This window comes from Mustela lutreola, chromosome 7, assembly GCF_030435805.1.
Source record: "Mustela lutreola isolate mMusLut2 chromosome 7, mMusLut2.pri, whole genome shotgun sequence".
NCBI lineage: Eukaryota > Metazoa > Chordata > Mammalia > Carnivora > Mustelidae > Mustela > Mustela lutreola.
In genome coordinates, this window is record NC_081296.1 from 44,262,016 (window position 1) to 44,288,664 (window position 26,649).

Genomic DNA, 26,649 nt, shown 5'->3' on the forward strand with positions numbered 1-26,649 from the left:
TCCCTTGAGCTTTTTTTGCAGGGCAGATCTAGTGTTCACAAACTCTCTTAGGTTTTATGTCAGAATATCTCACTTTTGAAGGACAGTTTTTTTATTTTTAAAAGATTTTATTTGTCAGAGAGAGAGAGAGAGAGTAAGCACAAGCAGGGCAAGTGGCAGGCAGAGAGAGAAACAGACTCCCTGCTGAGCAGAGAGCCCCATGTGGGACTGCAGGACTCGATCCCAGGACCCCAGGATCATGACCTCAGCCAAAGGCAGATATTTAACCAATGGAGCCACTCAGGCGTCCCTTGAAGGATAGTTTTAACACATAAAATTATTGAGCTTTTTTTCCTTTTAGTATTTTGGAATATATTGGTCCACAAACAGCCTTTTGATTGCCAAAGTTTCTGATGAGAAATCTGTTGATAATCTCACTGAAGATCCCCGATATGAGGATTTGCTTCTCTCTTGCTGCTTTTAAGATTCTTTGTTCTTTGAGAGTTTGATTACAATGTGTCTGAGTGGATGTCTTTGATCATCTTACTTGCAATTCACTGTGCTTCTTGATGTTTACATTCATATGTTTCATCAAATTTGGTAAGTTTCCAGTCATTATTTCTTTATGTCTCTGTCTCTGTCAAATATTCTCTGGAACTCCCTTAATATGTATGGTGGTCTGCTTAATGGTAGGCTCCAGCTGCCTCAGGCTCTGTTCACTTTTCCTCAATCTTTTTCTTCTCTGTTCCTCAGACTCAATGCTTTCCATGGTACTGTCTTCAAAGTTTGCTGATTCTTCTTCTATCTGCTCAAATCCACCTTTGAGTTCCCCTAATGAATTTTTCATTTCAGTTAATGTACTTTTCAGGATGTCTTTTTTGTTTCTTTTCAGGTATTCTCTCCCTTTAATATTTTCATTTCGTTAGCATACTGTTTTTTTAACTTCCCTCACATAACCTTTTGTTCATTGGGCATATTTATAATATTGTTTTAAAGTCTTTGTCTAGTATATCTGCCATTAGGTCTTTTTTCAGGACCAGTTTCTATTGAGTTTTTCCCTTTGAATGGGTCACACTTGCCTGTTTCTTTGTATGTCCTGTGATTTTGTTGAACACTGGACATTTGAAACTAATAATGTAGTAACTTTGGAAATCAGATTATCCCCCTTCCCAGTGTCTGCTGTTTTTGTTTCTTTTGATTGTTGTAGGCTATCTCTGTTCCTGGGATCAACATGAGATGTAAACCTCAGGTCTTCTCATGTTTAGTCTGAGCTTTTCTCTGGGCAAGTACAACCACTTTCTAATTTAACCTATATATGTGATTATTTTTGAATGTTCTTATCATTAATGTAAGGCTCCTAAAAGGCGAAAAGCACAAAATTAAGTGGAATAAAAGGGCATTGTATCTTTTAAATCTCCTGAAAGTCACTTCAGTAATAAAGGAAGGGGCTTGCAGCAATGAGGAGAGGTGTAACCTCAATGTGCCCACTTCTGTGGAATGCTGTGGTGAGAAGCATCTATTAGTGACAATAGCACAGATACTCAATATTTGGAGGCCAGTATCCTTTTGGGGCACTGTGGCCCCTTAAGCTGTGTGCAAGCTGCTCCAGGAACATGAGCACAGCTGCCTGCTATGTGGCTGAAGGTAGGGAATGGGTAACTGCTACTGTGCTGAATGCTTACACTGACTGATATTAATTACAACATACTGCCCAAGTCTTCCCAGGAAGTTGCAGGCTTTCAACAGACTCTAAACTTCCAAAATACAGGAATATTCCATTTTCCTTAAGCACATCACAGATATTGCATTTTATTTTACAAGTTGAAGATTTATGGAAACCGTGGTGCCATCCAAGCCTGGATGACAGCCTAACTGTTTATTACATAGTTTACCAAATGTTTTGAGCCCACTGTTGAGACCTACTGCTCAGGGGGGAAAAAAAAAAAAGATTCCTTTCAAAATATTCTGCTCATTGGTAATGTACCTGGTAACCCAAGAGTTCTGATGGAGATGTACAGTAAGATCAATGATGTTTTCATGCCTGTTAACACAGCTTCCATCGTATAGCGCTGGACCAAGGAGTAATATTGACTTTCAAGTCTTATTATTTTAAAAATACATTTCATAAGATTATGGCTGCTCTTCTGATGGATCTGTGCAAAGTCAACTGAAAACCTTCTGGAAAGGATTCACCATCCTAGATGCCATTAAGAACATCCATGATTCATGGGAAGAGTTCAAAATATCAACATGAATGGGAGTTTGGAAGAAGTTGATTCCAACCCCTATGAATGACTGAGGGGTTGAAGACTTTAATGGAAGAATAACTGCAGGTGTGGTGGAAATAGCAAGAGAACTAGAATTTGAAGTAGAGCCTGATGATGTGACTGAACTGCTGCTATCTCATGACAAAACTAATGGCTGAGGAGTTGCTTCTTACGGATAAAAAAAAAGTGATTTCTTTAGACGAAATCTACTCTACTCCTGGTGAAGATGCTATAAAGACTGTTGAAATGACAACAAAAGATTCAGAATATTACATCAACTTCATTGATAAAGTGGCAGAGTTTAATAGGATGGACTCCAATTTTGAAAAACGTTCTATTGATCAGCCAGTAGCCATCAACATGGAGGCAAGACCCTTTACCAGCAAAAATATTATTACTTGATAAAAGTTCTGATGATGGTTAGCATTTTTGGGCAACAGAGTAATTTTAATAAAGGTAACATACATTGTTGTTTTAGATGCAATGTTATTACATACTTATAGACTATAGTACAGCATAAACATAACTTTTATATGCACTGGGAAATAAAAAATTCATTTGACTTGCTTTATTGCAATATTTTCTTTGTTACAGTAGTCTCGAGCCAGAGCTGTGATACCTGTGACGTATGCCTGTAGTTACATCAGACAGAATCTGCCAGTACAACTGTTGCCTCCGTGGGAAGATAGATTCCTGGTGCTTTCTACTCTGTCATTTTCCCAGAATCCCAGAATGCTTTTTCTCCTCAAAGCAACAGTTGAAAAAGTAAAAAGTAGGTGTACTGAACTCACGAAAGTAATTTAAGTTTAAACATTTCTACGAAAACCAGAATTTATTGTTTCATTTTACTGGCTTTACAGGAAGCAAGCATATCAATATCTTCAAACCTAGTTCTTTTCCCATCTTGTTTTCAAATAAGCAAATTGTCATGTTTATCAATTTCTCTTGACCAAGTGATGATTTTAAATAATTTAAAACTAACTTCAGCTTACTGAAATATCTTTTACAGGATGCTACTGTGGCTGCTATTATTTTAATATTTTGATTAACACTTTGCTCATCTGTTTTAGAGGACCAAAATACACTTCTTAATATTACAATTTGTTGATGCTGTGATAACCTATTCTACATGAAATTTCTATAGAACTTAACTTGTTCTTAACTCTAAGGGCAGAGTCAGTGGCTGCTTTGTGTAAATCAATATCATTTATAGAAAATAGCTTTTTTTTGGCTTAAAAATTCAAAATCTGCAGACACTTCATTTAATTTTTCACATATATATTTCAAATATGAAGTTAGCCCATTTACAATCTTCATGTGGATTTAATAAGCACTCTTCCTATAATTATCAATATTCTCATTCACTGATTCATGCATTTCTAATTTATTTTGTCTAATTAAAAAATTCATGTGAATATTTACATCTCTTGCTCAAGTTTTATATTCACTGAACACATTTTTAAAATTACTTTCTTTTATTTGTTAAAAGCAAAGGGACAGGACTTTTATTAAGCATACAGCTTTATTTATGGTCATTTTTCTGATTGTAGAGTTTTATTAACTTTTGCTACTTTGTTCAAAATATCATTCTATACAGGTAATTTGTGGAAAAATTTAATATATTTGTATGAAGATGCTTTTGAGTTCAACATAATTTTGACATTTGATATTAAATATTTTCATATTTAATAAACATTTTAGTTTGGATGCAAAGTGTCTCAAGTGCATTTGATCTTAATGCCTATATCTGTATGTGATTTCCATTTGTTTTTGGAATAGAAAAGAATATTCCATCTGCTTGTTGAATTACCCCACTTCCAAAATACATATATTTTCTAAAATAGTAAAAAAAGATAATCATATTAGAATTGACAGATGAGGCATTTTTTGATATTAAATTATGATTATGAGTTGAGCAAGGTTCAAATATGGCATAATTATTTTTTGGGAGAAAAATTTTATCATTTTATCTTTTCCTCATAATTCAGAGAGAAGTTTTTAACTTTGAATTTCACAGTAATTCTAAGAGTGTCAATGTTAAAGACTTCAAAACTTTCAGTATCTGGAAAATTGTGTTTTTCCAACCTAACTTGTTACAGTGCCCTATAACTCTGATAAATTTTTGCATGTGTTTTTCATCTTCTGAATGATACATCACTTGACTTTGCAGATGCCGTACTTTAAAAAATTTTTTTGATATACATTTTCAGTATATTTTTAATTAATACACACAGTTAGACATAATAAACATTTAACAATCAAATAGATGTACATATTAACATTTGTATAAAAAATATAAAACATCAAACATTACAAACAACAGAAAATTATATAACAGGAGAATTAGATAAATGTTAAGACAGAGGAATTTATCCCAAGTCAAAGAACAAGATAAGGTCACGGCCAAAGATTTAAGCGAAACAATATAAGTAACATGCTTGATGGAGAATTTAAAGCAACAATCATTAGGATATTCACTGGGCTTGAGAAAAGAATAGAAGACATCAGGGTGACCCTAACCACACCGATAAGAGTTAAAAAAGAATCAATCAGAGATGGAGAATATAATAAATGAGACTGGAAACAGGGCTGATGCAAGGAACAGCAGGTTAGGAGAAGCAGTGGAATGAATTAGTGACAAAGAAGACAAAATAATGGAAAATGATGAAGATAAACAAAAAATAGAAAGAAGAATTATGGGACATGAGCATAGACTCAGGGAACTCAACGACTCCATCAAACATAATAATATTAGTATTACAGGAAGAGAGAGAGAAAATTTCCTCAAATTTATTTGAGGAAATATTAGCTGAAAACTTCCCAAATTTGGAAAAGTAAACACATCCACATCCAGGAAGCACAGAGAATTCCCATCAAAATAAAGAAAAGCAGGCCAACACCAAGACATACTGTAATCAAATCTGCAAATACGGTGATAAAGAAAAATAAATCTTAAAAGCAGCAAGACAAAAGTCCTTAACTTAAAAAAGGAAGACAGAAGGAAGTGACATGATACACTCAAAGTGCTGAATACAAAAAATCTGCAGCTAAGAATACTCTATCCAGCAAGGCTAGCATTCAAAATAGAAACAGAAATAAAGAGAGTCTAAGACAAACAAAACTACATACAAAAACTACAGTAGATTGTGACCACTAATCTAGCCCCAGAAGACATACTAATGGTGACTCTTTCAGTGGAAAGGAAAGACCAAAAATGACAAAGGCAAAAAATGATCAGAGAAAATCTCCAGAAATAAGGACAAAACAAGTAATGAATCCCACTTAAACTGCACCAAATATAGTAACATATCTAGGGATAAACCTAGCCAAAGAGGTAAAACATCTGTACTCTGAAAACTATAAAACACCAATGAAAGAAACTGAAGATGACACAAAGAAATGGAAAGACATGCCACTATGGATTAGAACAAATGTTTTTAAAATGTCTATACTACCCAGAGCAATCTACACATTAATGCAATCCCTACCAAAATACTGAGAGCATTTTTTAGAGAGCTAGAACAAACAATCCTAAAATTTGTATAGAACCATGAAAGACCCCGAACAGCCATAGCTATCTTCTAAAAAAGAAGCAAAGCTGGAGGCATCACAATTCTGGACTTCAAGTTATATTACAGGCTGTAGTTATCAAAACAGTATGGTACTGGTACAAAACAGACATAAAGATCAATGGAAGAGAAGAGAAAACCAAGAAATGAACCCACAACTATTTGGTCTATTAATCCTCAACAAAGCAGAAAAGAATAGCCACTATAGGGGCGCCTGGGTGGCTCAGTGGGTTAATCCTCTGCCTTCAGCTTGGGTCATGATCTCAGGGTCCTGGGATCAAGCCCCGCATCAGGCTCTCTCCTTAGCAGGGGGCCTGCTTCCTCCTCTCTGCCTGTGTCTCTGCCTACTTGTGATCTCTGTCTGTCAAATAAATAAATAAAATCTTTTAAAAAAAATAGCCACTATAAAAGAGATAGTCTCTTCAACAAATGGTGTTAGGAAAGCTGGACAGCAAGAAGTAGAAGAATGAAACTGGACTATCTTAAATTATATGTAAGAATAAATTCAAAATGGATGAAAGACCTAAATGTGAGATAGGAAACCATAAAAATTCTAGAGGAGAGCATAGGAAGCAGCCCCTTGACACTGGCCATAGCAACTTCTTTCTAGAGATGTCTCCTGAGGCAAGGGAAACAAAAGCAAAAATAAACTATTGGGACTTCATCAAAATAAAATCTTCTGCACAGCAAAGGAAATAATCAACAGAACTTAAAGGCAACCTGTGGAATGGAAGAAGATATCTGCAAATGACATATCTGATAAAGGGTTAGTATCCAAAATATTTAAAGAACTTTTAAAACTCAACACTCAAAAATGAAAAATCCAATTCAGAAAGGGGCAGAAGACACGAACAGATACTTTTCCAGAGAAGACATACAGACGGCCAGCAGACACATGAAAAGATACTCAAAATCACTCATCATCAGGAAAATACAAGTCAAAACTACAATGAGGTATCACATAGGCCTATCAGAATGGCTAAAATCAACAACACAAGAAAACAACAGCTATATGGAGAAAGGGGAATCCTCTTGCACTGCTGGTGGGAATGCAAACTGGTGCAGCCCCTGTGGAGAACAGTATGGAAGTTCCTCAAATAGTTAAAAATAGAACTACCCTCTGATCCTGCAACTGCACTACCAGTTATCTCCCAAAGAATACAAAATACTAGTTCAAATTCAAAGGGATATGTGCACCTTGATGTTTATAACAGCATAATCCATAGTAGCCAAATAATGCAAACAGCCCAAGTGTCATTGATGAATGGATAAAGAAGATGTGAGATATATATATATATATATATGGCATTTATATACTTATAATATTATAATTTGTTGTAATATATTATATATTTATATATTGTTATATATTATATAAAATATATATATAAAATATTACTCAGCCATGAAAAATAATGAAATCTTGCCATTTACAACAACATATGGATGGAGCTAGAGAGTATTATGCTAAGCTTAATGAGAAAGAACAAAGTAATGGTTATCAGAGTGGAAGTGGGTGGAGGGATGAAAAATTAGGTGATGGGGATTAGGGAGTGTACTTGCTGTGATGAGCCCTGGATGTTATATGGACATCTTGAATCACTATCTTATACACCTGAAACTAATAATGTACTAACTGTATGTTAACTAACTGTAATTTAAATTAAAAGTTAAAAAGAAAAAAAGAAAGAAAGAAAAGCATCTGTACCTGACTCCTCTCTGTTATCCATACCTGTGCTATAATGAAATTTCACTAAAACTGAAATTGGAGGGGAAGATCCATGGCATATATTTAGTTAGGGAACAACAGATTGTTGCAGTATATAGAATACACTCAGCAGCAGAACAGAAGCTATGTTAGAAGCCACTAAATCATATGGATTCCAACTATAATATAGTACATGAAAGGAATTAATTTTTTTTAAAGATTTTATTTATTTATTTGACAAAGATCACAAGTAGGCAGAGAGGCAGGCAGAGAGAGAGGAAGGGAAGCAGGCTCCCTGCTGAGCAGAGAGCCCGATGTGGGGCTCGATCCCAGGACCCTGGGATCATGACCTGAGCCGAAGGTAGAGGCTTTAACCCACTGAGCCACCCAGGTGCCCCATTAATTTTAAGAAAAAATGTAAAACTATAGAAATGAAAAAAAGTGATACCAGGAAAATCCTACCTGGGCATGCTAACAATTCCAGTACACTGCATCTGATCAAAATCTTGAAGACTAACTCAAGCTATTCATCCTATCAGAGGTGTACCTAAAATAAGTACCTACATCTATTCAAAGAACTATCCACATCACATATATTCTTGAAATAAACATCTGGACCAAAATTGGTCTATGTGGCCTTCCATTCAATAAGGCATTCCTTTAATTACTTATGGCTTGCTAAATATTTAGTGTAAAGTTTTTTTTCTTTTAACAAAAAATAAGCTTAAGAAATTTGGTTTTTGTATAAAGGTGGCTTCATTTGACACAGATAAAACAGGACAATCAAAGGAAAATAAGAGTATGATGATTTATTTTAATCAAATATGAATATATCAGGAAAGAATTAATAGATGATATGATGTAATTATGGATTCATAGAATTTCTTAATGTCTATGCCTTTACATATTTGGAAAGAAGAGAGGCAAACCCTATTGTCCCTAGGGCACAGGAACTGACTGACTAGGGGATGGAAGGAAAAAATCCTACTCTCAAGACCCAAAACAGGGAACCAGCTTAAGAGTGAGGCTACAGGGCGCCTGGGTGGCTCAGTGGGTTAAGCCGCTGCCTTTGGCTCAGGTCGTGATCTCAGGGTCCTGGGATCGAGTCCCGCATCGGGCTCTCTGCTCAGCGGGGAGCCTGCTTCCTCCTCTCTCTCTCTCTGCCTGCCTCTATGCCTACTTGTGATCTCTCTCTGTCAAATAAATAAATAAAATCTTTAAAAAAAAAAAAAAAAAGAGTGAGGCTACACTGGTTCCCACTCACTTCCCACCACCTACTCCCTACCACCCACCTCCAGGCTAACAAACACCAAATAACAAGGAACAACAGTACTGATGGAGGAAAGGCAAGGGTAGATTTATAGAGAAAGACACACCCTTTAAGCCTCAGTCTCACAGGAGGAGCTAAAGCTGAGTATGAAACAAGAATCCTGAGGGAAAAATCCCCCAGTAACATAACTCCCACCCTCAGCACAAAGAAATATTATAGGTATTGAACCTGGTAGTACACCGAGGGTAACTATAGCAACAAGAAAGCCAAAACTCAGATCAACTCACTAGGTGAAATCAAATCTCACAGTAATGACCTAACATAAGAAACAGTATGCCCACTTTTCAGATACAAATACTATTTATCTCAGTCTGCCATATAATTTCTTGCTTTCAGCCAAACATTGTGTAACACAAAAACGCAAGGGGGAAAATGAACTGTCAGGAGACAAAGCAATCAGCAGAATCAGACTCAGATATGACTCCACTACTGGAAGTATCAGACAGAAAATTTTAAATTACTATTATTAATATGTTAAATGTTTTGGTGAAAAAAGGAGGACAACATGCATGACCAGAATGGTAATTTTAGCAGAGGGCCAGAAACTGTAAGAATCAATGGAAATGCTAGGGGAAAAAAACAAACAACTCCAATGACAGGGATGAAAAAATGCCTTTGATGGGCTCATCAGCAGATCTGACACAAATGAAAAAATGAATCAGTGAAACTGAAGATAGGTCAACAGACAGAAATCACCCAACATAAAACACAAAAAAAGTACATGGGGGATATGGTGGATACTAAAACAAGGCATCTAAGAATAGGTGTTAACATCAAATGGTATAGTATTTAGGAAATTGGAATCCCAGAAGTAGAAGATATGGGACAGCTCGAAGAACACCAATCAGGATAAACACCCCAAATAAATAAATAGATAAACATATAGGTAATCATATGAACAAACCAGACTTAGACACATCTTGCTCAAACTGATGAGAACTATAGATAAAATCTTGAGGGGAACGAAAAAATTCAACACATTATATACGTATAAGAAACAAAGATCAAAATTATGGTAAGACATTTTGTCAGAAAATATGCAAACCAAGAGAAAACAAAATGACTTCTTTAAACCGCTGAAGAAAAATAAAACTTGTCAACCCAAAAGTCCATATTCACCAAAAAATATCTTTCAAAAATGAAAAATATATTTTTAAATGAAAAAGGCAGAGAAGAATTAATTATGAGTAGATCTGCAACATAAGATATATCAAAGGAAGTTGTTAAGGCAAAAGGAATGTGGTATTAGACAGAAATGGAGAGCTAACAAGGAAATAAAGAGCACTGGACATGGTAAAAAGAAAGTTGAATATAAAATTATTTTTTCAAGTTTTTAACTGCTCTAAAAAATAACTATCTAAAGCAAAAACAGTAACACTGTATTCTGTCTTTATAACCTATGTAAAAGTAAAACATATGACAACCACAGGAAAAAAGAACCCACAAACTATTAACATCAGGAATGAATGAGAGAATTATCACTGCAGACCTTAAGACATTAAAAGATTAATGGAATAGTACAAACAAGTTTATATAGATAAATTCAGTATTAAAAACCACAAACTACCAAAATCCATTAAAAAATAATCACATAACTAGGGCGCCTGGGTGAGTCAGTCAGTTAAGTGCCTGCCTTTGGCAGAGGTCATGATCTCAGGGTCCTGGGATGAGGCATGCATCAAGTCCTTGGTGGGGCTCTCTGCTCAGCAGGGAATCTGGTTCCCTAGGCCTTTACCCTCACCCTCCCCCTGCTCATGCTCTTATTCTCTCTCAAATAAATAAATAATACCTTAAAAAAAAAAGAATTATCATATAACCAAAAAATCCCGTATCCATTAAACTTATTTGTAGTTAGAAACCTTTCAAACAAAAGAAAACTTTCTATGGTAGAGAAGAAAGCTGCTTGGAAGAAAGTGGCTCAGTTCTGCTAGTTTCACTTATTCACTGTTTGGTATGGAAATGCTGTTCAAAAGATAAATGCTGAACCTGCCTCATGCATCTCTGAGCATACTCAGAGATATGGAATATTTTGTAGAATTAAAAAACTGACATCGAGAAACCATGTACTTGAACAAAACTACTTCTACATAAAAAAAAAAAAAAAACCTAAAAATCAAACAAACAAAAAGCTATTTCTACATACACCATTAGATTGCCCAGTAACTAACATTTATAGGATAACCCCAAGTATTTTATTCAGAGTGCCTGTTTAAGACAGTAAAAACACATTTAATATATAGTCAAAATATTTTTTAAACAAGATTTATTTATTTTAAAGAGAGAAAGAGTGCAGTGGGGGGAGGGGCAGACAAAGAGAATCTCAAGTAGACTCCCTGCTGAGCAAGGACCTCTACAAGGGGCTCAATTTCATGACTGATGAGATTGTGACTTGAGCAGAAACCAAGAGTCAGATGCTTAACCGACAGCCACGTGGTACCCTTGAAATATTTCTATTTTAAGTTTTAAATTTTCCTGGCAGCCCAGAAAATAAAATCACCTGGAAAGATTAATTTTCCAGTGTGTAAACTGTTTGACATTTTATTGATTTCAGGACTTTTAAATAATAAACTTATCTCCATTAACTCACTAGTTGAACTAAAAAACAGACAAGTGAAATATATGATGCTTTTATAAAAACAGAAACAGTTTAGAATTTTGCTTAAGGTTAGATATTTTTTTATCTAATGACAACAAAAAAACAAATCTTATTTTTTCCTGATAACATGCCAATAATTGTTATTATGCACAATGAACTGAAATGTTTTAAAAATTAAACCAGTAGTATTTTCACATATTCAAGCTTTAAGGTACAGGTAAAACAAAATTTACCTCAGACACAGGTTCTTGTTCCTTAGTGGGAGCTTCATTTTTTAATCTTGAAAACAAAATAAGTATTGAATACTTTATTTTATATTTACAATGGAAAATATGCAACACTTCTTTTCTGCATGCTTAAAATAATTATGATGTGAATTTAAACTAATGTAGAATTGTAAATGACCTTTATATATATTAGGGGAAAAATAAACAGTAGAGTCAATAAATGTGCTAAAGAAATCAATACAGGCATGTATTTCCTTCTTTTCTAAAAACAAGAGCACTTAAGAATTTTTCTCTATGTTAAATACAATTATAAATAAAAGACATAATATATTAGTAAAATCATTTCCAAAAAAGAATTACTCTTTAAAAAATAAAAGGTTGTATGCTTAATATATAATATGCACAAATATTTACTATTATAGAGCTTAAAAAGTGAGAGAAGAGAAATTTTATCTACTGTGAAATTCAATATAAAGCTATTTTGATATTTATTACAATTAAGGTAGCAAAATCACAGAAATAATTTATAATTCTGAAAGATATAGTCTCTTAAGAAGCATATAGATATAGTCTCATAAGCATAGCTCAAATATTAACTACAACTTTTTAAACCTGGTTTCTAAAAATAGAAAAATTATAACTTACTACATTAAGAAAGGCATATGCCATCTCTAAAATAATCTAATATAAAACCTATCTTTCCCAAAAGATCTTTTAGAAACTGCTGATAACGAAATACTATCTACTGATTATATTAAACTCAATTTTAAACTACCTAAGTCAAGTGCCTACCTGATCTGAAATGCCATTAATAGTTAAGTGATTCATTACTTTATGAACGCTTAAAACTATACTTAAAGGTTAATATATTTAATATAAGTAACAACTATACTGACTTAAATTTCATGTACAAAAATGAAGACCTAAAGTAGGATAGAAACATCAACTACCCTAAAAGCTACTCTCATGGTTAGCTGAAATACGGAGTTGATAACCATCTTTATCCATTCTCTGAGGGCACACTGAAAAAAACAGGTCTATAGATTCTAATGCTTTATTAGATATTAAAAATAATTTGTGTAAAATTACTTATCTATTTTTAGTTATTACATGAAATTACAAACAATTTAAAATAGAGTGTGTCATTTTTCATTCTTTTATTATATTGGTAATGAATTATAGTAACTTACAACTAACTTACTAAACAAATTTAGATGAATAAAACTTGCAGAAATACTGACAAAATTAATAAATGTCAATCATTTTGGAGATTAAAGATTTTATAATTCTTTTAAATGTTTAATTGTGAACAATATTCATAAAGATGAAATTTCACATTAGTCTTTAGTGATTTATACAGGAAAATGATAGTCCTAAGAATAACATGTATAAAGTCATATGAAAACATGAAGAATTAGTGTGAAGAAACAAAAAGTAGACATTGGAGTAATGAAGTTTTGAAATAAATTTGTATATTACAACTGATTTTTATTTCTAAGCAGTTAAAAATTTTAAACTCAATTTGAAAAACTGAAACAAACTGGTCAAAAAGAAGTTTAAAAATATTTTATAAGAGAATTTCCCTGTCAAGTTTATGGTTGAAAATATTATCAAAGATCAACCTTACATTCTTATAAAAGACACATTACCATGCTAATCATTTTTCACATATGGCTGTTCCAATAAACTGATTTTAAGCAACAATTAAAATGAAAGCTATTAAGCATGTGTTAATATTACTAGTGGTATTTCAATTGGAGAAACTAAGGCCTCTCACTATCTCTGCAAAACAGGTTAGTGACAGAGTTTTTTTTATTACTCTTCATCTTTAAGAAACTGGTAGATGAAAACAAAAAAAGTTATTGAAATAATTTGCACTAAGAGGACTAGGATACCAATCTTATTTGGGGGCTTTAACCACACTGGTATTCTATTTATGGAACAGAATTATAATAACCAGTGAAATATTTAAGTAAACAAATATTTAAAAAATTCAAAAAGTACACTATATAAAATTTCACTGAGAAAACAATTCAGAGTTAAAAATTCATCACTAAAATGTACACTACATTTTTGTAACTACAAAAGCATATTTTAGGATTAACAAATTAAAAATATGAACAAATTTTAACACAACTACTAACATATCATTCACACTATTAGAAAAGAAAAAAGCGTTCTTACCTGTAATTCTTACTCATTAAAGATACCTGCTGAAATAGTCCTCATTTAAGATATTCAATTGCTTGGCAGAAGACAGTGAAATTTGCTAAGCTCAAAGTTCTGAGCTAAAGACCTGCTATTAGATAATTATATTTTTCACCTGTAAATGTTGCAATAATTTTTTAATAGAAAAATGTAGTAAAACATTTAAAACAAACACTAAAATTTCAGTGTAAAGAGAACAGAAAGATTGATCAATTTCAAAATGATTACAGATCAAGATTGCAAGTAAATTACTTTTCTTCTGTATTTGAACCTGCTGAAACAGATCTTTCTGATAAAGGACAATCCTTTCCGTGTAAAGTTTAATATAAAATAAACACTCCTTCTTGCATTTATCTGCAGTCACATAACTAATCCAAGGCTACATGTAAAATAAGCCTGGGTTAACTACATTAGTGTGTTTTTCTGAGGTTTCTTTTGAGGTTTCATTCATACAATACACATACCATGGGGTAAAGGGAAAAGCTATAAAGGGAAAGTCATTCAGATTCATTTTAGCCAGGCCATATTCTGTCCTTCTAATAACATTTAAAAGCCCCAAAATTCAGTGTTGATTTTTAAAATGTAATCTTCAATTTAAGAATATTTGTAAGCATACTAAAAAGGCTGAAAAGTTGCATAAGCCAGTAAGAAAGCCAGTCACTCAAGATCTTCTACTTAAGATATTAAAGATTATGGATGCCTGGGTGGTTCAGTGGGTTAAAGCCTCTGCCTTCCGCTCAGGTCATGATCCCAGTGTCCTGGGATGGAGCCCCACATCAGGCTCTCTGCTCAGCAGGAAGCCTGCTTCCCTTCCTCTCTCTCTGCCTACCTCTCTGCCTACCTGTGATCTCTGTCTGTCAAATAAATTAAAAAAAAAAAAAAAAAAAGACAGTGAAGATTAAATTTAAGATAGTAATCATCAAACTACTAACTTATAGTAAAACATCTAGTGTACCATTTCTGATCATTTGTTCTGAGAGGTGTTAATAGATACATGGAAAGGGTAACTGAGCTAAGCACTTACTGGGTTGCACATACATCAGGTACTGTGCTAAGAGTTCTAGTCCAAAGTTAAGACACAGTCCCTCCTATCAAGGAGTTCACCATCAAGGAAACATGTTGAAGCAAATGCTTATGGAATTGTGAAAAGTGTTTAAAAAAAAAAAAAGCGGCGAGATAAACATCTATATGATGGAATGGCTGTTCAAAGGACTAAGCCACTACAAAAGGGAAGGATGCAAGGAAGCAGTGAATACTGTAGTAAACTTGGTTTTGCAAGAAGAGCAGGAGTTAGCAAAGCAAGGGAAGGAGTTTCAAGGCAGAGCAAAAGCAAAGAATTATGAAACAAGTCAAGAGTGTTATGAGAACCTGAGTGGTCTAATATGACTATAATGTAGGAACAAAGGAGAGTAGTCAAATATGTGATTGAAGAGATAGCAAGGGCAACTTCAGGAAAGATCTTGATTGCCAGGATATAGTGTTTGTGCTAAGTTAACAGGAAAGTATGATGATGTGTATCTGAAAGACCAAGGGGAGTATTAGAAGAGGGTAAGCTCCACTCAGGAAGCCCAGAGAAGAGATAGCTAATGACTGTCTTAAGCAAAGTAGAAGCAGTGTCAGTGGAGAAGAGGAAGGTTTAGGGAGATGATTAACAAGGTAAAACCAAAAGAATGTAAGTACCACCTCGAAAAAGAACATTTAAAAGAAATATTTACCACTCAGACCGGCTCAGTCTTATTATTCTCACTCTTAAGGAAAAATTCCAACCATCACTTCTCAACAGAGAACCCCAGCGTCATCATTCAGAGCTTTATCCCCCCATTTGTATTACTATTTAGCTTCAATCAATCAGCAATTCAATTCAGAAATATCACAATATATTAGAATTAGACTTGAGTCCCAAGAGATTGGCCAGCTGCCCCCATCTTGTAGATAAGAAAAATCTGAGGCCTAACCATGCTGAAGTAATAAATCTATTAAGTAACAGAACCAGGATTAAAAGTGACAGCTCTACTTCGAATTTCCACCGCATTTCTTCACAGCCAATTCCTTTCCTGTGAATCAGGCTCCCTTATAATCATGCCAGGAAAAGTGAAAAAGCTTAAATGATCTCTCTGCCTCTGGATGTTTTCCACTCTCAAACATGCTGAGTTATCATTGCCAAATTAATCTTATGAATAGACCAATCCATGCCATTGTTTGCTGAAAATGTCCTATTGCCCATACATCATAGACCTATTGCTCTAAGACTGGGAAACTAGATTCTGGTCCCAATGTTACAGGTTTCTCAGTTGCTGCCTACTCTCCTGTGAAAACCCACCGAAGCTCAGTCCCATCTAGTTCCTCAGCCAATCATAACAAGGCAGGAAGTACATCTGTAACCACAAATACAACCAGAGAAGCAATAGAGTACAGTATGTATTAGTTTGGTCTCTGAAGACAGACTGCTATAATTTAAGCTGAGGCCCTCTACCTGGAAGCTATGCAATCACGAGCAAATTACTTATCTGTACCTCAGTGGACTTAATATCCATTAATTGGGACTCTTAACAGCGTGTATCTCATTAGTTTGTGAGAATTAAATGAATGAATAAATATAAAACACTTAGAAGAGTGTCTGGCACATTACATGTGGTCAATAAATGTTAGTTATTATTATTGACGTGGTGGAGTTGGGAGTCAACCTTACTGTCCAGAATCTACTTGAGAGTATAGCACACAGCCCTTAAAGTTTATTACCACTTAGATATCTTCCGTATTTTGAGATTTTCCTGTGATACTTCCCCCAACTTCCAAACACAATCCATTAATTTTGATTGCAGGGCCACTCCTGTTAGGACCAGCCCTATTTGGTCTCATCCAAAATTATCTACCCATTTCTGAACACCTAGGTATGATCTAAAGTTAGGCAAGATAGAGTATAAAATCATTCTAGATAGAACTGATCAGAGACAGGAATCAAGAGAAACAAAATATTTGAGTGTGAAAATTTGAAGCAGAAAAAATAAGACCATCAGTGGAGGCAGATGATTTTAATGCTAAACTAGGGGGGGTCTATTTTGTTATTTTGTTGGCAATGCTGAAATAGCCCTGGATATTTAATTTATAATATACAAGCAAATACTATCACGACCAGAAGACTGAAAAAAATGGTAGTAACCCTAGAATCCCTGGCAGAAGTTGGCACAGTGTACCGTAAATGAAGAACTGCACTAAAGTTTCGTTTGTCTTTTCATTTCACTGGGTCTCCCATCATTCTCTGCTTAACAGATATCAAAGAAGTCCAAACTGCCAGAAACCACCATATTTTGACACACTGCTCCTACTTATTGTCTTGCAATTATATACCAGGGACAAATATGTTGCATCCACTTTTAAAAGGAAAAACTATTTTAGAATTACTCAAGATTTGGTTTGAGATATTAATGCCTGTGGTAGGATGAGACAAGTCTAAGGGCATGATCTCCCATTATTTCTGAAATCAGTTAGATCTCAAATGTTTAGAAAAGGGAACCACAAACTCCCTGAATGAAGAGCCAAAGCTATCTTGAGAAAGAACAACAAAGTTGGAGGTAATCACAGTTCCAGACTGCAAGATCTATTACAAAGCTGTAGTAACCAAAATGGTATGGTATTGGTACAAAAACAGATACATAAATCAATGGATTAGAAAAGATAGCCTAGACGGGGCGCCTGGGTGGCTCAGCAGGTTAAAGCCTCTGCCTTCGGCCCAGGTCATGATCCCAGGGTTTTGGGATTGAGCCCCTCATCGGGCTCTCTGCTCAGTGCAGAGCCTGCTTCTCTCTCTCTCTCTTTCTCTGCCTGCCTCTCTGCCTACTTGTGTTCTCTGTCAAATAAATAAATAAAATCTTAAAAAAAAAAAAAAAAGCAAAGATAGCCTAGAAATAAACCCATGCTTATATGGTCAATTAATCTATGACAGAGGAAGACAAGAATATTCAGTGAAGAAAAGACAGTCTCTTCAATAAATAGTGTAGGAAAAACTGGACAGCTACATGCAAAACAACAAAACTAGACTAAAGATCTAACTGTGAAGGAAAAATAATATAAGATGAAAATTGAGAGGAAGGCAAACCATAAGAGATGCTGAACTCTAGAAAACAAACAGAGTTACATGCAGGGATGCTGGGTAGGAGGAAGGGATAATTGGGTTATGGGCATTAAGGAGAGCACTTGATGGAGTGAGCACTGGTTATTATATGCAACTGGTGATTCATAAAACTCTACCACTTAATTTAAAAAAAAAAAAAAAGACCTAAGGATGAGACCCCAAACCATATAAAACCCCTAAGAGAACACAGGCAGTAATTTCTCTGACATTGGCCATTGCAATATTTTTCTGGATATGTCTTCTTTGGCAAGGGAAACAAAAGCAAAAATAAACAACTGGGACTCTATTAAAATAAAACGTTTTTTATTGAAGTGAAGGAAACTATCAACAAAACAAAAAAGGCAACCTATTGAATGGGAGAAAATATTTACAAATGATGTATCTGGCAAAAGGTTAATATTCAAAATATATAAATAACTTACACAACTCCACACAAACAAAGTAATCCAATTAAAAAATGGGCAGAGAACCTGGACATTTTTCCAAAGCAGACATACAGAAGACAAACAGTCACATAAAAAGATACTCAGTATCACTCATCATCAGGGCAATGCAAACCAAAACCACAATGAGATATCACCTTAACACCTGTCATAATGGCTAAAATCAGAAAGAGAAGAAAGAATAAGTGTTGATATGCGAAAAAAAGGGACCCTTGTGCACTGCTGGTGGGAATGTAAATTGGTACAGACACTGTGGAAAACAGTATGAAGGGGCGCCTGGGTGGCTCCGTTGGTTAAAGCCTCTGCCTTCAGCTCAGGTCATGATCCCAGGGTCCTGGGATCAGAGCCCCACATTGGGCTCTCTGATCAGCGGGAAGCCTGCTTCCTCCTCTCTCTCTGGCTGCTTCTCTGCCTACTTGTGATCTCTGTCTGTCAAATAAATAAATAAACTATTAAAAAAAAAAAAACAGTATAAAGATTCTTCAAAATATTTAAAAATAGAATTACCACATGATCCAATAATTTCACTGACTATTTACCCAAAGAAAACAAAAACATTATTTGAAAAGATGTATGTATCCCTATGTTCATTGGACATAATTTATAACACCAAAGATATGGAAGCAAACCAAGTATCCACCAATATAGAATGGATAATGAAGGGGTTACACACACACACACACACACACACACACACACACACACACACACTAGAATCCTACACAGCCATAAAGGATGAGATTTTACCACTTGTGACAACATGGATGGACCTAAAGGGTACCAGGCTAAGTGAAATAAGTCAGAGAAAGACAAATACTGTATGATTTCATTCATATGAGGAATCTAAAAAACTAATGAATAAAGGAAAATGAGCAAGTAGCAGAATCAGACCTATATAGAGAACAAATTAATGGTTGCTAGAGGGGAATGGGATGGGGAATGGGCAAAATGGGTGAAGGGGAGTGGGAGATCCAGGCTTCCAATTATCAAAGAAATAAGTCATAGAAATAAAAGGCACAGCATGAAAAATACAGTCAATGATATTGCAATAATGTTGTCTGGTGACAGATGGCAGCTACACTTCTGGTGAGCACAGCATAACATACAGAGAAACTGAATCACCATATGTTGTACATCTGAAACTAATGTAACATTGTGTATCAACTATACTCAAATAAAATTTTTTTTAGTTTAGAGAAGGAAACAAGCCCCAAATAAATTCTGCATATCTCACAGATGAGATCTGTTTTTTTCCTGCTAAATAAAATATATGAAATGAAGACACTGACCACTTTGAATACTTAAGATTCTCCAACTTAGATTATATTATGTTCAGAATGACTAATTCATTCAAATAATTTCAGAATTTCACAGGGAAATAATGGAATGACTTCTTACATATTCTTCAATGATCATAGTATTCAATGGAAGTAAACATTTTTGAAGAGAAATAGTATTCTTAAATGTAAAACTTATTAAAAATGTTGCCATTCTACTTCCAAAAGAGTTAACTTACTGCTTGCAGTTATGAAAGATAATTAATGACTTACTGGTATAGTTTAGAATGATATAATAGTGATATTTGTCTTTGGAAACCAGTCCAGATTCTCTACTGGTATAGCATTTCACAAAAATCACTTAATGTAATATATACATGGTATTAGTGTTTAACTCATTGTGAAATCAGTGTACCATGGGCCCTGTGAAGATATGGATTCAGTGTCTACAATTCTGACTGCCTTATTCTGTAATTACTCTGATGGCATAAACCATGTCTTATTCATATTTCCATTTCTAGCACTTGATATGGAGTCTTGCACACAAAAGGCAAGGAATCAATGTTGTGGGTCAAGGGATATACGGAAGGGTTATTTATATTACACTATTAAAGAGCTATGCAGTTACAGCTGGTGCTAAGTATAAAACTCTAGCCATTCTGAAATAAGACAGAGGAACTCAGTTTCAAGGAAAGTCAGTTTTGTTTTCATTCCTTCCTAGTACTCCTTAAATTAAGGGTATTTAACACAATATAACAAAAATTTTTATTTGTAAAATATTCTACATTTTTTAAATCTTCTAAACAACAGTGTAAAGATTATTATTAGAGAGAGCACACATGCATGTAAATTAGTGGGGAAGGGCAGAAGGAGAGAAGGAATCTTAAGCAGGCTCCATGCCCATGTGGAGCTCAAGTTGGAAGCTTAACTGACAGCCAACCAAGATTATTTTTAATTGCATTTCAAAAATGAAGAAACTGAAGTAATATGAACATAAAATTAGTGAGAGAGATGTGTCTTGAACTGATATTTTGACTTCAGTCAGTGTCCTCCCATTGTACTTTGCTAAGAACAAACTTGGAGGTAAGCTGAGAGAACTGGACCAACTTTTAAAATCACTTCAAATTGTGGCTTTCAGGACGTTTGATTTAATCAATAAAAGAGACAACTGGTTAAGTAGCCCAGTTTTCCAAGTTTGACACTTTATGGATTTACTATGGACTCATAATATGTTAGAGGGAAATATCTATGATATGTTAGAGGGAAATATCTTTCTAACCTAAACATTCTGTCAAGAAAATTAACCTTGTGTAGGGATAGATGAAACATACCTCAACATCATAAAAGCCTTATATGAAATCCTACAGCTAATATCATCTTCAGTGAGGAAAAACGGAAAGCCTTTCCCTTACAGTCAGGAACAAGACAAGGATGTCCACTTTCACCATTACTATTTAACATAGTACTAGAAGTTTCAGTCTCAACAATCAGACAACAAAAAGAAATAGAAGGCATCCAAAAAACTGCTAGAACTTGATTCAATCTATGAATACAGCAAGTCGCAGGATATAAAATTGCCTTACAAAAATGTTGCATATCTGTACACCAACAAGAAATCAGAAAAAGAAATTGATCCCATTTGTCAATTGCACAAAACCAGTAAGATACTTAGGAATAAACCTAACTAAAGAGGTAAAAGATCGGTATTCAGAAAACTATAAAAACAGTGACGAAAGAAGTTGAAGAGGACACAAAGAAATGGAAAAACATTCCATGCTCACGGATTGGAAAAACAAACACCATTCCGGATTTCAAGCTATATTACAAAGAAAGCTGTAGTCATCAAGACAGTATGGTATTAGCATAAAAACAGACACACAGATCAATGGAACAGAAGATAAAACCTGGAAATGGATCCACAACTATATGGTCAATTCATCTCCAACAAAGCAGGAAAGAATATCCAACAGAAAAAAAGTTTCTTCAACAAACAGTGTTCAGAAAACTAGACAACAACATGCAGAAGAATGAAACTGGACTACTGTGTTACACAAAAATAAATTCAAAATGGATGAAAGACCTACATGTAAGACAGGAAACCATAAAAACCTAGAGGAGAACATAGGCAGCAACCTCTTTGACCCTAGCTGCAGCAATTTCTTACTGGACACATCGCCAAAGGCAGGCAAAAATAAACTACTGGAACTTCACCAAAATAAAAAAACCTCTGCATGGAGAAGGAAGCAACAAAACTAAAAGCCTACAAAATGGGAGAAGATATTTGTAAATGTCATATCTGACAAAGGGTTAGTATCTAAAATTTATACGGAACTTATCAAACTCAACATCCCAAAAAGCAAATAATCCAGTTAAGAAATGAGCAGAAGGCATGAACAGAAATTTTTCCAAAGAAGACATCCAGATGGCCAGCATACATATGAAAAGATGCTCAACATCATTCATCATCAAGGAAATACAAATCAAAAACAAGATGAGCTATCACCTCAAACCTGTCAGAATGGCTAAAATTAACAGCACAAGAAACAACAGGTGTTGGCAAGGATGCAGAGAAAGGGGAATCCTTTTATACTGTTCGTGGGAATGCAACCTGGGGCAGCCATTCTGGAGAACAGTATGGAGGTTCCTCAAAAAGTTAAAAATAGAACTACTCTATGACCCAGCAATTGCACTACTAGGTATTTACCCAAAGGGTACAAAAATAAAGATATGAAGGGTACATGCACCTTGATGTTTATAGCAGCATTATCAATAATAGCCAAAATATGGAGAGAGCCCAAATGTTCATCAGCTCATGATTGGATAAAGAAGGATATATATATATATATATATATATATATATATATATATATATACACATATATATATATATAATGGAATATTACTAGCCATCAAAAAGAATACAATCTTGCCATTTGCAACAATGTGGATGGAGCTAAAGTGTATTATGCTAAGTGAATAAGTAAATCAGACAAAGACAAATACTATATGATTTCACTCCTATGAGGAATGTAAGGAAGAAATCAAGTGAACAAATGGGAAGGGAGGGAAAAAAGGAGAGAGGGAAACAAACCATAAGAGACTCTTAACAGTTGATAACAAACTGAGGGTTGATGGAGGGAGTTGGGTGGAGGGATGGGCTAGATGGGTGATGGGTATTAAGAAGGGCACTTGTTTGAGCACTGGGTGTTGCATGTAAGTGATGAATCACACAATGCTACTCCTGAAACCAGTATTGCTCTGTATGTAAACTAACTAAAATTTAAATTTTTTTAAAAAGAAAAAGAAAAAAAACCTTGTAAAACCTAAAATTTTACTTCTATTCTGTTAACAATTAATATACTCAGATAGATGTATTGGAGAAGGTAGAGGAAGAAGAAAATAGAAGTAAGGGTGAAACAAATAGAAAAGTACAATTCCATGATTGAATTATGATCTAACACCTGAGAAAAGCAATTTTTAAAATCATTTCAAAGGTCTACAAAAGGAATGACCACGTTAGTACTGCTAATTGGCAGAATCACACATTGCCATAAGCCTAGTAATACTGACTAAGTCAGAAAGTGAATGCATGGTAATAATTTTAAAAGTGTTCTTTAAAAAGGGTTTTCTGTAAGCTCAAAAGGATTGTTTTCCTCCTCAACAGAGAGTATTATGTACTGGTTTCAAACAAGAACATTATTTCATAGTCTCTAGCTCCATCTCACACTGAAGAATACATCAGACACATGAGACTGAAGCCCTGCAGTGAAGAGCCAATCGTGTGGCAGTTGATAGCAATGGACTGCGTGACCTGGAAACTGTAAACCAAAGTTTCAAATAACTACAGTGCAGATGGATTGCATTAAAATTCTCAGTGACGAGAAGGTGCCACTGATAGGCTGTTCCCAGGGTCTTCTGTCATCAGTAGTAGCGGTAATTGCAGTATTAACAGCAGTAATAGCAGTAACAGCTGGAGCAGGAACAGGAAGAGCCATCATAGTAGGAGTAGTGACAGCAGCAGTAGCTGAAGCAGCCATGGCAACAACACGCAGTTATTAAGTACTTTTTGTCAGGCCAATGCTAAGTAATTTTAATTATATAACTAAATACCTTCAATTATTTAATAATTTAACTAATTTAATTTCCATACCTAATCTCTATTTCTTAAAACTACCCCGCACAGACTTTAATTACGGACCTTTCACTGATGAGGAAGCTGAGGCTCAACAAGCTGGATAGACACCCAACTAGGATTTAAACCTAGGACTACCTTATTCCAAAGCTGCACTCCTTTTACGACACCATACTTCACAGTGGTACAGATATTTTTCAGTGTGGAGGATTAAAAACAATAGGTTTCTGTATTTGAAGAAGTGACATAGAATAGGAGAGGCACAGTAGCTTCTCCAAGTTTGCAGAAAAGAGTCAACTCTTTCAGGTAGTCAAATTCCAAAAGGACTAGAGTGAGGCTGCAGAAGGACCTCAAAACCAGAAAGGTGGACTGAAAATATGAGATGAACCATACTGCAGTTAGTATAAGGCAGTATAATTAGGGGAAAAATACAGTTATGACTAAAATGAACATAGGAGCATTCATAGACATTCTCTAACAGTAGAAGTTTGGAGAGCTTTAGATAACAAAAAAATTTATGGCATGACTAATGTTTGCTTCGATAGTAACTCCAGTGATCCGAAGGAGCACGTGCACCTGAATGTTTAGAGCAGCAATGTCTACAATAGCCAAACTATGGAAAGAACCTAGATGTCCATCAACAGATGAATGGATAAAGAAGATGTGGTATATATACACAATGGAATACTATGCAGCCATCAAAAGAAATGAAATCTTGCCATTTGCAATGACGTAGATGGAACTAGAGAGTATCATGCTTAGCAAAATAAGTCAGTCGGAGAAAGACAACTTCATATGATCTCCCTGATATGAGGAAGTGGAGATGCAACATGGGGGGTGAAGGGGGTAGGAGAAGAATGAATGAAACAAGATGGGACTGGGAGGGAGATAAACCATAAGTGACTCTTAATCTCACAAAACAAACTGAGGGTTGCTGGGGGGAGAGGGTTTGGGAGAGGGGGATGGGGTTATGGACACTGGGGAGGGTATGTGCTATGGTGAGTGCTGCGAAGTGTGTAAACCTGGTGATTCACAGACCTGTACCCTTGGGGATAAAAATACATTAAATGGGGGCGCCTGGGTGGCTCAGTGGGTTAAAGCCTCTGCCTTCAGCTCAGGTCATGGTCCCAGGGTCCTGGGATCAAGCCCCGCATCGGGCTCTCTGCTCGGCGGGGAGCCTGCTTCCTCCTCTCTCTCTGCCTGCCTCTCTGCCTACTTGTGATCTCTCTCTCTGTCAAATAAATAAATAAATAGAATCTTTTAAAAAATACATTATATGTTTATAAAAAATTAAAAAATAGAATCTTTTAAAAAATGCATATATTATGCTCCTATAAAGGTTGATTAAAACCCTCTAAAAAAAAAATAACTCCAAACATACACACACACACACACACACACACACACACACAGGGTTAGAAAAAGAAAGTTAACAAAAGTGATCTGTGTAACCACAAGAGACTCTTAATCTCACAAAACAAACTGAGGGTTGCCAGGGGTAGGTGGGTAGGGAGAGGGTGGTTGGATTATGGACATTGGGGAGGGTATGTGCTATGGTGAGTGCTGTGAAGTGTGTAAACCTAGCGATTCACAGACCTGTACCCCTGGGGCTAATAATACATTATATGTCAATTAAAAAAGAGAGAGAGAGAAAAAAGTGATCTGTGAAATGGTATGGGAAGCTCCAATTGAAAACTGAAGTTATTCTAAGATGAATAAAATACAGGCAGAAATCAAATCATGAACAGTATTAATATAACAATAGTAAAAATGATAACTTTACACGTGTAGAGCACTTCCTATGTGCCAACTACTTTCTAAGTACTTTACGCATATACTAATTCATTTAATTCCCTCAACGCTTTATGAGCAAGTACTGTTATCTGTGTTTTACAAATGATGAATGGGCACAAATGTCTGGTAATCTACCCAAACTCACACATACCCTAATAAACAGCAGGATAGGAACACCACACTAAGCAATCAACTGCAGAGCCTGTGCTGTTCAACCACTGTCCCTTTTAACCCTCTGAGAGGGTTTAATGAAGAGCTGGGTATAAAAACTCTCATCTTCGAATCAATAAAGAAACAAGAGCATTGAATGACACATTGGACCAGATGGACCTCATAGATATATACAGAACATTCCACCCTAAAACAACAGAATACTCATTCTTCTCAAGTGCACATGGAACTTTCTCCAGAAGAGACCACATACTGGGTCACAAATCAGGACTCAACCAATACCAAAAGACTGAGACTATTCCCTGCACATTCTCAGATCACAATGCTTTGAAACTGGAGCTCAATCACAAGGAAAAGTTCTGAAGGAACTCAAACACCTGGAAGCTAAAGACCACCTTGCTTAAGAATGCTTGGATCAACCAGGAGATCAAGGAAGAACTGAAACAATTCATGGAAACCAATGACAATGAAGACACTTCGATCCAAAACCTATGGGATACAGCAAAGGCGGTCCTAAGGGGGAAATACATAGCCATCCAAGCCTCCCTCAAAAAAACTGAAAAATCCAGAACACAGCAGCTGTCTCTACACCTTAAAGAACTGGACAATCAACAACAAATCAAACCAACTCCACACATAAGAAGGGAAATAATCAAGATTAGAGCTGAGATCGATGAGGTAGAAACCAGAGACACAGTAGAACGTTATCAATGAAACTAGAAGCTGGTTTTTTGAAAGAATCAATAAGATTGATAAACCATTGGCGACACTAATCCAAAAGAAAAGAGAGAAAGCTCAAATACATAAAATTATGAA

General features: G+C 35.2%; 1 protein-coding gene across 10 annotated transcripts in view; it reads right to left on the reverse strand.

Annotated features, from left to right (window-relative positions):
- Positions 1–26,649, reverse strand: part of ZNF280D (zinc finger protein 280D) — a 136,776-nt gene that overhangs the window by 14,941 nt on the left and 95,186 nt on the right. For 9 of the 10 annotated variants that reach the window (XM_059180581.1, XM_059180587.1, XM_059180588.1 and 6 more), the window contains one exon: positions 11,683–11,728. In XM_059180581.1, the coding sequence (XP_059036564.1) occupies positions 11,683–11,728 (46 nt within the window). Of the gene's footprint in view, positions 1–11,682; positions 11,729–18,302; positions 18,889–26,649 lie in introns of those variants that run through there. The other variant, XM_059180591.1, reaches the window with a different exon arrangement.